This window comes from Salmo salar, chromosome ssa28 (assembly GCF_905237065.1).
Source record: "Salmo salar chromosome ssa28, Ssal_v3.1, whole genome shotgun sequence".
Lineage (NCBI taxonomy): Eukaryota > Metazoa > Chordata > Actinopteri > Salmoniformes > Salmonidae > Salmo > Salmo salar.
The window spans coordinates 5,275,827-5,289,354 of NC_059469.1; the positions used below are offsets into that span (position 1 = coordinate 5,275,827).

At 43.8% G+C, this 13,528-nt stretch overlaps 1 protein-coding gene across 3 annotated transcripts in view; it reads left to right on the forward strand.

The window, feature by feature from the left end:
- The window catches only part of LOC106589362 (wings apart-like protein homolog), a 53,518-nt gene that overhangs the window by 15,902 nt on the left and 24,088 nt on the right, over nt 1-13,528 (forward strand). For 2 of the 3 annotated variants that reach the window (XM_014179235.2, XM_014179236.2), the window contains 4 exons: nt 2,084-2,801; nt 2,904-3,265; nt 5,621-5,754; nt 10,870-10,962. In XM_014179235.2, coding sequence (XP_014034710.1) covers nt 2,084-2,801; nt 2,904-3,265; nt 5,621-5,754; nt 10,870-10,962 — 1,307 coding nt within the window. The remainder of the gene's footprint in view (nt 1-2,083; nt 2,802-2,903; nt 3,266-5,620; nt 5,755-10,869; nt 10,963-13,528) is intronic. The other variant, XM_045710037.1, reaches the window with a different exon arrangement.

Sequence of the window (13,528 nt, forward strand, 5' to 3'; positions counted from 1 at the left end):
CAATCAAACTTCTAAATGCATCTCCTTCTCGCACTCTGCTTCTACCAGGCATTCCACTGAGTTCAAAACTCAGTCCACTTCTTCTCTGAAAACACTGTTGATCTCTGTTTCTTCTCTATCACTGTCATCAGAAAACTCAGCAATTTCTGGTTCAATGACATTGCTATTATCTTTAAAAACAAATGTGTTAGACTACTGATTAGGGATGCCCCCATTTTATGTTATAGGCAGTAGCCTATGGCATGGCAGACCAATCAGGACTCATCTCTCAGCATGACCAGCCCCTCCATTATCTCAGCCAATCAAGGCTAGCCAGGAAGAATCCTTTGTTTCTCCATGATTAATAACTAGACTCATATGTGTTGATATTTAGAGATCACCTGCAAATTAAGACACGTGAAAGTTCACATGTTCAAAAAAGAATTTCTGCAACAAAAAAAACAACATTTTGATAACTTTGTTAAAAAATATCTTCTGTGATTTAGGAACGCCCGCCTTACTCTTCACGTTTTGGCTCCCGAGTGGCACAGCGGTCTAAGGCACTGCATCTCCGTGCAAGAGGCGTCACTGCAGTCCCTGGTTCGAATCCAGGTTGCATCACATCCGGCCGTGATAGGGCGGCGCACAATTGGCCCAGCGTTGTCCGGTTTTGGCCGGGGTGGGCCATCATTGTAAATAAGAATTTGTTCTTAACTGACTTGCCTAGTTAAATTTAAAAAAATCGAGAGATCCAGACTCATTTGACAGTAGTACCAAAAGTAACACATTCTAGTATCGAACTGTTTTTAATGATCTAGTATTGAAAAAGTACAGACGTTTTGGTATACCGTGCAACACTGGCCAGGCAACACACAATGACATGCTAGCTGTTCCCTTCGACTTCCAGTCAATGAGCCAACAACAATCCACTTTAAAATGCATCTCGGCAGAAATAAATATGACAATTTTTGTTGCAATGTGGCAAACGCTGTCAGGCGCTGCTCCAGAACCTCCCGTAAGTGTTCAATTTGGTTGAGATTGGGTGACTGAGAGAGACACTTTAAACCCCTATGTTCTTTTTGAGACCCCTTTTCAAAGTCACTGAGATCTCTTCTAGCCATGGTAGCCAAAATAATGGGCGACTAGGCATTTGTATTGCATGAGCCTAAGCATGATGTTGATTGCTTAATTTAATTCAGGAACCACACCTATGTGGAAGCACTTGCTTTCAACATACTTTGTATCCCTCATTTACTCAAAGGGTTATCTTTTATTTTGGCAGTTACCTGTACCAGGTTGAACATGGTGAGATTATACACTCCTAAATTGATACTGCTGTTTTATTTAGGTTATTTTACAGCTAGCTAGCTACAATCACATGCTCATATTGACTTTGGTATTATTGTGTGTAGCTACGTTTGCTTTCTAGCTGGCCAGCCAGTCTGCCCAGAGAGAACATTGCATTGTGAGTTTTGTATTCAACTTGAGCTGCAAAATATTTCGTAAACTATTTTCACATGTTGCTCCCAACCTTATTATACCGTCAAAAAAATGTTGTTAGCACATGTTAGTGTTATTTAACACCGTAAATCATAGGAATGTTTTTTTTGTGGTGTATTATTCCTTTTGAGGGGGATTCACCAGAATGTGCATGCCTGCATGCAAGTGGTATGTAGCAGCCTATTGGAACTCAACTGCAAGTATAGTTGTTTAGGAAGTCATTGTTGTCCCACATAAATAATTACAGGTGCCCGTGTTTTCAATGTCCACACCCTGTCTTCACATGTATGCTAACCCGGTCTGCTCCTGTTGTGGTGAATGAGACCAATAGAGTTGGAGATGTTTATCTGACTCAGCACTGAGATTTTTTTCCAGCTTTGCTAAAAGCTTCGAGGGTGTGCTGCTCCTCTCACAGCCCTAGCAGTAAACACTCCCTAATACATGGTTATCTCCACTTTCTGCTGTGAAAATGGCACCCATGCGGCATTGTGACAGGCATCAACTTTTTTTTTTGAGCACTTCAGCTGCTCTATGCTACATCTCTGTCAGAGACGGTAACTGCCAAGACTTATGTGGTGCTAATACATTGCTTTTTCTCCTCCAGCCAAGCCAAGCCAACCGAGCTGGTCTAATGAGGGTGCGACTGCAGAGAAACATAGCTACTCATGGTACAGCAACGCCTCGGAGAGCGACAAGAAACCCATCGCTCAGACCACCACCCTAAAGAGCGAGGCCAAGGACTCTTACGACAACTGGGATGCTGTGATGCTTCTGGGGCCCACCTCGCCCACCCCAGAGCCCACTAGAAACCCCTCAATGTGGGGTGGCGCGGGCAGCTACGGCCTGGGTCTGGCCAGGGAGGACAAGCCATCCCCAGAGCCGATCCCCAGTTACGTAGTGGGCCAGGGGGACTTCGCAGTCCCCATCGAGCCCTCCGAGTCCCAGGACCACTCCCAGTCTCTCCTCAGGGCTAGCACCAACTGCCGGACCTACCACCGGCCCAACAAAGGCAAGCAGGCCGGGGACTCTGACAGTACCAGTAGTACTAGCACCAGTACCAGCACATCCTTCAGTAGTGGGCCCGGATCTGGCCCACTCAAGACCAACAATACGGAGAACAGCAACAAGCCGGCGGGCCGTGGGAGGACGAGAGACTACACAGTGCTGCACCCGTCCTGCCTGTCGATGTTTAACGTCACCATTCAGGACCGGGTCATGGAGGAATACACCCCCGCTTCCGCCGTGGCTGCCCCCATGACAGACCCGGGAGAGGCTGGCCGACTGAAAAAGAAGAATGAACCAGCACCGGCCAAGCCCATCAGGTGACGACCTGCTACCTACTAGTGATGGGGGGGGATCGATAGTTACATATTGCAATATTATTTTGGACAATATTATATCCTTTCTCTCTCCCTCTCTCCCAGGTTCAGACCTACACAGAGCAAGGCCAAGAAAGACACCAAGCTGGACTTCTTTGGCTTTGAGGAAAACGAGGCAGGCTGTGGTGCCAACCAGGAGGAGGGCAGTTCTGACCCTGTGGCATCCGGCAGCTCCAATTACAAGATTAAGTACTTTGGCTTTGACGATATGAGCGGCAGTGACAGCGACGAAGACGAGGGCTCTCACGCCAAAGAGAGGAAGGCTAAGAGGGCTGTAGCCATCGCTGCTGCAGCCACAGCCTCCCTTGCTGCCATGGAGATGAGGGTGGACAGCCCCCTGTCCAGCAGTGAGGAGCTGGACAGTCAGACCAGCAGCAACACAGGTCAGGGACAGGACCTCAGGCGAGGTCAGTACTACCAACCCCCCTTGGGAATACACAGACCGGCATCAGTACAGGGCATACTTAGGCCTCAGGCGAGGTCAATAACATGAACTTCGAGGTCTCTTCACAGGAGCCTCACTAAATGATGTTATTACGTTCCTCAAAAGCTAATTAGAAAAGCGAGTAACGTTTTGTTTCAACCTTCGTGGTAGGTCTGTAAGGCCATTAGCGGGGGGAGTTTTTTGGGGGGCAGTGTTTGGGATGAGCACAAACAAACAAAACAGTCCTGATAAGAAAACTGAGACTCATCCTCACCCACTCACAGCTCTTTCCTATACAAGACAGACATCTCAGAGATAGATGGATATATACAGTGCCTTTCGAAAGTATTCCACATTTTGTTACGGTACAGCCTTGATTAAATAGTTTTTTTCCCCCCCTAAATCTACACACAATACCCCATAATGACAAAGCAATAACAGGTTTATATAAATGTTTAATTTATTTTAAAAAATGTAACTGAAATATGACATTTACATTTGTATTCAGACCCTTTACTCAGCACTTTGTTAAAGCACTTTGGAAGCGATTACAGCCTGGAGTCTTGAGTATGACGCTACAAGCTTGGCACACCTGTATTAGGGGAGTTTCTCCCAGTCTTCTCTGCAGGTTAGATGGGGAGCATTGCTGCACAGCTATTTTCAGGTCTCTCCAGAGATGTTCGATCGGGTTTAAGTCCGGGCTCTGGCTGGGTCACTCAAGGACATTGAGAGACTTGTCCCCAAGCCACTCCTGCGTTGTCTTGGCTGTGTGCTTAGGTACGTTGTCCTGTTGGAAGGTGAATCTTCGCCCCAGTCTGAGGTCCTAAGCGCTTTGAACAGGTTTTCATCAAGGATCTTTCTGTACTTCTCTCCGTTCATCTTTCCCTCTATCCTGACTAGTCTCCCAGTCCCTGCCGCTGAAAAACATCCCCACGGCGTGATGCTGCCGCCACCATGCTTCACCATAGGGATGGTGGCAGGTTTCCTCCAGATGTGACGCTTGGCATTCAGGCCAAATAGTTCAATCTTGGTTTCATCAGACCAGAGAATCCTGTTTCTCATGGTCTGAGAGTCCTTTAGGTGCCTTTTTGAAAACTCCAAGCGAGCTGGCATGTGGTTTTACTGAGGAGTGGCTTCCATCTGGCCACTCTACCATAAAGGCCTGATTTGGTGTAGTGCTGCAGAGATGGTTGTCCTTCTGGAAGGTTCGCCCATCTCCACAGAGGAACTCTATAACTCAGGTTTTTGGTCACTTGACTGACTGGGGCCTTCTCACCCATTTTCTCAGTTTTGGCCGGGCGGCCAGTTCTTGGAAGAGTCTTGGTGGTTCCTAACATCTTCCATTTAAGAATGATGGGGGCCACTGTGTTCCTGGGGACCTTCAATGTTGCAGAAATGTTTTGGTACCCTTCCCCAGATCTGTACCTCAACACAATCCTGTCTCGGAGCTCTACGGACAATTCCTCTGACCTCATGGCTTGGTTTTTGCTCTGACATGCACTGTCAACTGTGGGACCTTCTATAGACAGGTGTGTGCCTTACCAAATCATGTCCAATTTAATTTGCCACCGGTGGAATCCAATGAAGTTGTAGAAACATCTCAAGGATGATCAATGGAAACAGGATGCACCTGAGCTCAATTTCGAGTCACATGGCAAAGGGTCTGAATACTTTTGTAAATAAGGTATTTCTGTTTATTTTCAATGAATTCTCAAATTTCTAAAAACCTGTTTTCGCTTTGTCATTATGGGGTATTGTGTGTAGATTGAGAGATTTAAAAAAACCAAAAAAAAAAACAATTTTAGGATAAGACTAATTTAACAAGGGGTCTGAATACTTTCCGAAGAGACAGACGCACAGCGCCTATCTTGCCACATACATACATACATACATACATACATACATACATACATACATACATACATACATACATACATACATACATACATACATACGGCCTTCCCTGTGGCTCAGTTGGTAGAGCATGGTGTTTGCAACGCCAGCTTGGTGTGTGCAACGCCAGGGTTGTGGGTTCGATTCCCACGGGGGGCCAGTACAAAAAAATGCATTAAATGAAATGTATGCATTCACTACTGTAAGTCGCTCTGGATAAGGGCGTCTGCTAAATGACTAAAATGTAAATGTAAATACATACATGCATACATGCCAGTGTAGATCTGAATATAGATTTCAATAATCTATTCTAATGAAATACTTTTGCCTATTAATGACTTGGTCACAAAGATTCACAATTATATGTAATTATATAGACTTGGTAATGAACTGTGATGTTCTGCTCTAGTCTAACACACATTTACATTTGGCATGTCCCCTGTAGATTTGATGGACTTCCCAGAGGACAACTCTGCCTCTGTGGGCCTAGAGATGCCCAGGAGACCTCAGGCAAAACAGGTGGAGAAATCCAAGGAGAGCAGGGAGACCAATAGGAAGATCTTCAGTGGTCCCAAAAAGGTAAGAGTGCGGGGTGAGTTCCTATAGAACACTTGTCCAGGGTCGTGTTAACCAGGCCACAACGGCACATCATAGCGAAACTCTTTGCAACGGAAAACAAAACAAGCTTTTCATTGGACACGTTCAGGTAGTCCCTCCCTGTTTCAGTCTGGTGCCTAATGAACTAGACCCAGAACTTTCAGCAGAGAATGAGTAGCCTGTACTCTGTAAGAGATGCCAGGCCAAAACGGCCTGTTGGATTATTTATATGTGGATGGATGAACGGTCATTGTAGTCTCTGAGATGGTTCTCATTTATCAAGAGAACCAGTAATGCCTGTTCTCCAATCGCTTAGATGAACTTGATCTTTAAGAGCTCCACTATTGAATGCGCTGTATATATGGAGATAGTTCCCAAAATAAATAGTTTTATACATATAAAATTTGTTTCCTGATCTTTCTTATCTCTCAAATGTTGGGCAGACACTTCAGAACAAACGCTAGCTTAGACAGGGCTTAGACTTAAAGTTAAGAGCAAGGCGAGTTGAGAGCAAGGCCTTGTTAAGAATGCGATTTGAAATCATATTGTGGGAAAGCCAGACGCATATGAGTTGGGTTTGTTAGTAGGGTCCGGGATGATACCAGTATTGCGGTACTCATTAGTATCGTGGCAAGGAAACAAAACATAAAGCGGAAAACAGCCCCAATGTTGGAAACATCAAGTTGTTTTCCAAGCTATAGGACACAATATTTGACATACAGCAGGTTTTTAGTAGACCAAAGAGTGTGATCTGCTTTGTTTTCATTTTTGCAGTGATAATAATATCGCAATATTTTTTTCCGTCACAGCCCTAGTTGTTAGGTGCAGGTTATAGTTTATACAATGGTTCATATAATGATAGTTTGAAGGCAGCTTGTCATGAATTGTTTTTCTTTGCATTCGGGCTACTACAAACCTGTAGAGTGCCAAGGTGCCTTCCAAGTCTTCCGAGATGCTTTCTCCACAGTCCTCATCTCTTGCCCTGTAATGTCCTCCATGCAGATAACATAATAGGCGAGCTGAACACATAAAAAAAAACAATAGCCCTCCAAAATGACCTGGGTATTCATGAGTCGTCAAAAGGCAGCGCTTTCGATTACGACTGGGCTATCTGCAGGGGTAGTGAAGTGGCAGTCTGACGCATGCAGCGGTAATGCATAATTTTGCCGGTTTATGGTAGTTCCATATTGTACCCTATTCCCTATATAGTGCACTACTTTTGACCAGGACCTGTAGTGCACTATGTACTGTAGGGTGCCATTTGGGAAGCAGCCTGTAAGAACCTTCCGAAAAACCAATTAAATTTGATGCTTAACAATGAATGTTCTTCTCTTGCAGTTTGTTTACAAATTGCTTTAAAAAAAGGTGGCTGTTTTGCATGATAATCCAACAATCCCGTCTTTTTTTTTTTTCATTCTACTTTTCATTCTGCATAACCAGTTGTGCTTCATGCATTATTTGTGTATGTACGGTCTGGCCCTCTGTGCTCTGGATATGCCTGTCTTATGATGTCAGATGTTAGAGGTTGATTTAATGGCCGTCATTATCATGACCCCTGATTCATTCATGTCGCGCTCTCTCACACGTGCGCTCGCTCGTTTTTCAACTCTGATTGTTTTGTCACAAATGTTGCGTTATGTAAGTGTGACCACTCTGGTATTGGCACATGCGTTATAGTCTGTAGAACAGCTTGCAGATGTACTGTGGGTAATTCCTACATGACAAGATTATTATGGACAAAAGAGCAAGATTTTTTGTATTTTTTTTTTGTGAAACGGCAGTCTAGCATCAGTCATCGTCCCCAGAATATAAGTCTATGGGTGTCTGCTGGAATGCTAGTAGATAGGGCAACGACTGGAAGTCTATGGGTTAACGCTAGTTAGCATTAGCCTGCATTTGGCCGTACCAACGTTCTTTTCATCTTTGTCCACTATAGTATTAAATCCCCGTTGTAGGCTTTTCTCTATAGGTATACTCTTTTTCCGCTAACTTTTGTTTTACTTCAATGAAAAAGGCCTCCATCTTTGCAATCAACAATAGCCTAGGCCCCTCACTCTCTTGCAAGCGCGCAAGGAGTGAGAAGACAAAAGTCAGCAATTACTGGCTAAAGGAAACCCTGGGGGTGTGTGTGTGTGTAAGATGGTGTAGACATGCGTCATAAAATGTTTGCCTGCCTAAGGCCAGAGCAGGGCTCCTGTTACTGTCTCGAGTGGTGTTGGACCACAACAGCTGATGGCTGGTTGAGTGGTTTGGTTTCATCAGTGTGGTTTCACCAGTGTTTTTCACAAGTCCCCCGTCTGCAGCTGTAAATGATCCTCAGTCTTCTGCTGTGGCTCTCTCTCGCACTCAGCCTCTTTCTCTTTCAGCCTTCTAGTGGTCAGAAGTGTTGTCCAAGACAGTAGTTGTGTGTGTGTGTACTTGCTTGTACTCGTCTCTGACTTATGAAGAGGGCCTTGGGTAAACATTGGGGAGGGGGAGCTCAAGTAGTGCACTTAGAGCTAATTGCCATGTATCTGTTACACACACACACAAACTCTCTCGTGTGCATCAGGGTTTCTGTTTGGGAAATTTGGCGCTGGTGGATCGTGACCGGTAAGCTTTCTATTTACCGCAATCCATATGCATTGGGTGCGTAACGCATTAGGATGTCCACTCACGGTGCTCAAAATCACATTTACGTTATTGTAATTCATTTTAACAGAATATAAATGAGCCTGTAAAGTTCTAATAAAGTACAATGTTCTTATACCAACATGACAGGTTTTTAGTGGAAAGCAAAACATTGCCCGTTGTCTTCATCCCTGCTATAAATCATAAATTAATATTATTAGATTTGTATTTTTTTACATTTAGCCTAGAAGATCAAGTTGCCTACACAGTAATAAAATACATCTTCAAAATCAAATCTAATATTTGTATAATATAATTTGTGAATGATCCATCCTAAAGGCTATTTGTATGGACTTTTTGAATGAATAAATAACAAAAAACAGCTTTTTTAAATGCAATCTAGGCCTCTAATTTAGTGTAGGCATGAACATTTTAATTAGGCCTAATAAATATCAAAACATGGCTCTCTATCGACACCAGGGCCGGCCGGTCATGGCTAGAAGGGATACAGCTTTTGTCAAATTGACTGCAGATTTTACTTTTTGTAGCAGGTTAGAATTTACACAGCAGTTTAGGAATATTAACGTGTTAGGAAAAAGGTTAAGTTTAGCTAAAATAATCTAATAATTTTGATGTTAATTTGACAAGCTGGATCCCGTCTAGCCATGACCTTTCCGACCCGCCCCACTCCAGCTACGAATCAGAACCATCAGTGGAAAGCGGACACTAGGCGGCCACAAAATTAAGAAAATATCCTATATGTAAATAAACAATTCGTTAAGGCTGGTTCATTTGAGAGTTATTTTACAATGCTTCTGTGAAACTGTTTCCTAAACTTATTGATAACTGTTTCCTACTATAGGCAGTAGGCTGCCTAGTGATTTGCAACATCAACTCTCTGATGTGAATAGTTGGCAACAGTTTTTCGGTTACAAGTGCTACTGCATAAACTAACTGAAATGCACCAATTGTGCATGCTTCACATCATTACTGTAATCCATTCCAAATCTTTATACTATACATGACAGAGGGGCGCCACATCTTGATCTTGCCTAGGGCTGCAGCCGAACTGCTAGGACTAGCCCTGACCTACACAATTTGCCTCTAAATTTACTTGCATTTCCGGCGGACCTTGGCCTGCTCAAAATGAGCTGCTGCTGTTGGGAAGTCAAAACTGTCCAACTCCTTGGAGCAGCGTGCGATGCGCATTAGCCTCGTTACTTTTTTCCCACAAGGAGGCGCGATCTTGAAGCCATCTTTTACTCTGTTGTGGAGAAACAATCCCCTCTCGGCGGAATAATCAACACAATCTTCGCCAATTTTGCCCAGTCGGGGTACACTTAGCTGAAATCCCTTATTAGGACCTTGTATCTTTTGCGTGAGTAAAAATAGAAACACACACCCCCACACTAAAAAGCATTATTCTTTTCAATGGATCGTTTTTTTCCCCTCCTGGACAATTTGGCCGGTAGCAATTCTATTTATCAGTTTAACTTTTTTTTATCGGCCAAAAGTTGGTATTTATTGCCTAACGTATGTGTCACTCATTCCACGCAGGGCCGAGTGTCTGCGGATTTTCGCTCCTCCCTTGTGCTTGATTGAATTAAGGTCACTTATTAGTAAAGAACTCCCCTCACCTGGTTGTCTAGGTCTTAATTGAAAGAAAAACAAAACCCTGCAGACACTAGGGCCTCCATAAAATGAGTTTGAAACCTTGGTGTGCACAGTGTGTGTTTGCATGAGATAGTGCCCATGTTTACAGAAAATGCCTTGCTTCTCAAGACTCACTGCCGTGGGTGCGGTGAACCTGCCGGTCTGTGTCCTCTTGATTAGAGTAGGATCATGGTTGAAAGTTGAGGTACACTCAGTTCATTGTTTCCTGCAGTGCTCTATCCTGTGCCAGCAATGTTTTTTTTCTCTTTTTATTATTTTCTTTTCATTATTAATATCCCAGCAACAGATTTAGCCAATGGGATTCTTCTAAGCAGAGCGGAGAGGAGCCAAGGTTTTTGTGTGCACTCCGGTGTCTGTACACGGTGCTGGCAGTTGTCTCCAATCAGTCCTGCTGTTTGAGCTGTCCTGGCTGCCTCGTGGTTTAATAGGCATTCATTTAGACGTGCGCTCTCCCCACAGGGCTTGTTTTGTTACGCGAACCAACAAAGACCAATGTTTTCTATCCCATCCGCACTCTATCTCTCTGTTACATCTCCCTCTGACTAATGAAATAAAAGGTGCTATGTTCCAAGACACTGATCATTCCCAGTATAAAAAATCACCTTGAATTAGGAGAAATTGAGTAAACTTTAAATTGGCTGTTGCAGCTGGTTGGAGTATGTGTTGATCAATGTTTCTCATTTTTGTTTTAACACTGTTTTAGTAGAAAGGGCTGATGGGATTTTGTGTGATTTAAATAAAAAAGTGAAGTACACTTCATGGACTTACCTCGTCACGGTGTAAGTTTAGTTGTTTTTCTGTTTCCCCCTGCAGTCTCCCACTAAAGCTGTGTACAACGCCAGACACTGGAATAGAGAGCCAGAGGAGCTGCCCCCGCCACCCGTACCCCGATCAACCACTGCACCCGTAAGTTACCTCCTAGTCAACACCAAGGGGTGTCGCTCACCACAGACTCTACCCCCCCAGCTAGCTAGAGGTATGAGATTTCTGCAGCTCGTGAACACTGCATTCTCCCTAGCATCACTCACACCCTCCCTCCACGACCAGTGATGCTCGTCAGTGTTTCCGCTGCAGTCATTTAGCTGGGGTGCTGCGACACAGCAAAATAATTTCCCAAAAAATATGAAACTAATATTTCTGCTGAGGCGCACTTTGAAGATTCTGGAACAGTCCACAATTACTTTTCCTCAGAAAACAAAACGGCTAATGAGTAGAGAAATCTGAAACTATTCTACTATGGGGTTATCTGTTTACCCAGTCTGCTTGTGTGTTCTATGGAGATAAATATTCCAATTACAAGTGCCATAGGGAATTCCCAAAATCCAATATAGGCTGCAAAAGCAGGCTGCTCAAACTTTTACCAGCCACACTGGTTTACACTTTATATGGCCTGCGTGTACGGTCTAATGAACGAAAGCCTGAATAATTATTAACTGTAGAGCCCGACCGTTAAATTGGTTGACCGGCTAATATCGGCCGAGTTTCTTATATTTTTAAATAATGTAGTCATTTTTATCGGCCTTTATTCAACAGAGAAAGCGCTGATATTATAAACATAGAATAAACAAATGCGCCTGTCAAAAAATGACCGCAAGTGAGCAATGTTAATAGTTTCCTGAAGAGGGTGTTCTACAGGCTGCTCATTGAACAACATTCAGCCCTAGGTTACAACGGGGGGAGAGAGAGGGAGATAGTAAGTATGGTGGTTTGATGGTGAGTAGCTTGACACAGCCAGCGTATTTGAATAAGTAAATGTTCAAAAGTACACTTCACCAAGCAAGCAGCCCTGTCCTCATCACATTCTAACTTAGGTAACGTTGGCTGGCTGGCTAGCTAGCCAGCATGTTAGTTATTTAGTTTAGCTATCTAGCCAGCAAGGTAGTTAGCTTAGCTAGCTATCTGTGCTACGTATGTGCTAACACTCGATTGCCGGCAAAGTGAACTCTCGTCTTTGATACAAAAGTGACACTGTTACTGTCTGGGCCTATTATGTTAGCTAGTGGACTTATTTTAGTTTGTTTTCCTAAATATGCAATCTGCAAAAAGCAAGACATTGGCACATGTCTGTCATTCAGGCAATGTACTTGCATTCATGATGAGATCCGTAGCTAGCTAAATTAGAACATGGGACTAAAACCAGCGCGGCAAGCATTTGCCTGCATAAACGTTTTTAGTCAGCAGTGCATGCCATTGTCGTTGAAATGTATAGCCAATACATTTTGTATTGAATAACAGTATATTGTAAATATGGTACCTGTAAGAAAACATTGTCGTAATGAACAGCTAACTTGTGCTTGTAAAGTTGCCATAAAGCGTTTGTTTACATGACCTTTGGCTGTTGTAAACACGGTAGTAAATCGACTCAAAACAAATGCTGGCGCTGACACCTAGTGGTGACATTACGAATGGCATGTTACTGCATTTCAATGCTTATTTGTGAACATCAAATCAAAGTTTATTTGTCATGTGCGCCGAATACAACAGGTGTAGACCTTACAGTGAAATGCTTACTTACATGCTCTAACCAATAGTGCAAAAAAGGTATTAGGTGAACAATGGGTAAGTAAAGAAATAAAAACAACAGTAAAAAAGACAGTGAAAAATAACAGTAGCGAGGCTATATACAGTAGCGAGGCTATGTACAGACACCGGTTAGTCAGGCTGATTGAGGTAGTATGTACATATGGTTAAAGTGACTATGCATGTATGATGAACAGAGAGTAGCAGTAGCGTAAAGAGAGGTTGGTGGATGGCGGGACACAATGCAGATAGCCCGGTTAGCCAATGTGCGGGCGCACTGGTTGGTCGGGCCAATTGAGGTAGTGTGTACATGAATGTATAGTTAAAGTGACTATGCATATATGATAAACAGAGAGTAGCAGCAGGAGTCTTATGGCTTGGGGGTAAAAACTGTTGAGAAGCCTTTTTGTCCTAGACTTGGCACTCCGGTACCGCTTGCCATGTGGTAGTAGAGAGAATAGTCTGTGACTGGGGTGGCTGTGGTCTTTGACAATTTTTAGGGCTTTCCTCTGACACCGCCTGGTGTAGAGGTCCTGGATGGCAGGCAGCTTAGCCCCAGTGATGTACTGGGCCGTACGCCCTACCCTCTGTAGTGCCTTGCGGTCGGAGGCCGAGCAATTGCCGTACCAGGCAGGGATGCAACCAGTCATGATGCTCTCCATGTTGCAGCTGTAGAAACCTTTTGAGGATCTCAGGACCCATGCCAAATCTTTTTAGTTTCCTGAGGGGCAATAGGCTTTGTCCTGCCCTCTTCATGACTGTCTTGGTGTGTTTTGACCATTCTAGTTTGTTGGTGATGTGGATACCAAGGAACTTGAAGCTCTCAACTTGTGAACAGTGCCGTTTCATATTGACTATGTTGAACTCATTCAGCCAGCCACCCCTTGTGGTGGTTTAAAGCAAACACTTTTGCATACTTCTTATCCACTGCTATAGATGGACACATCTTTAA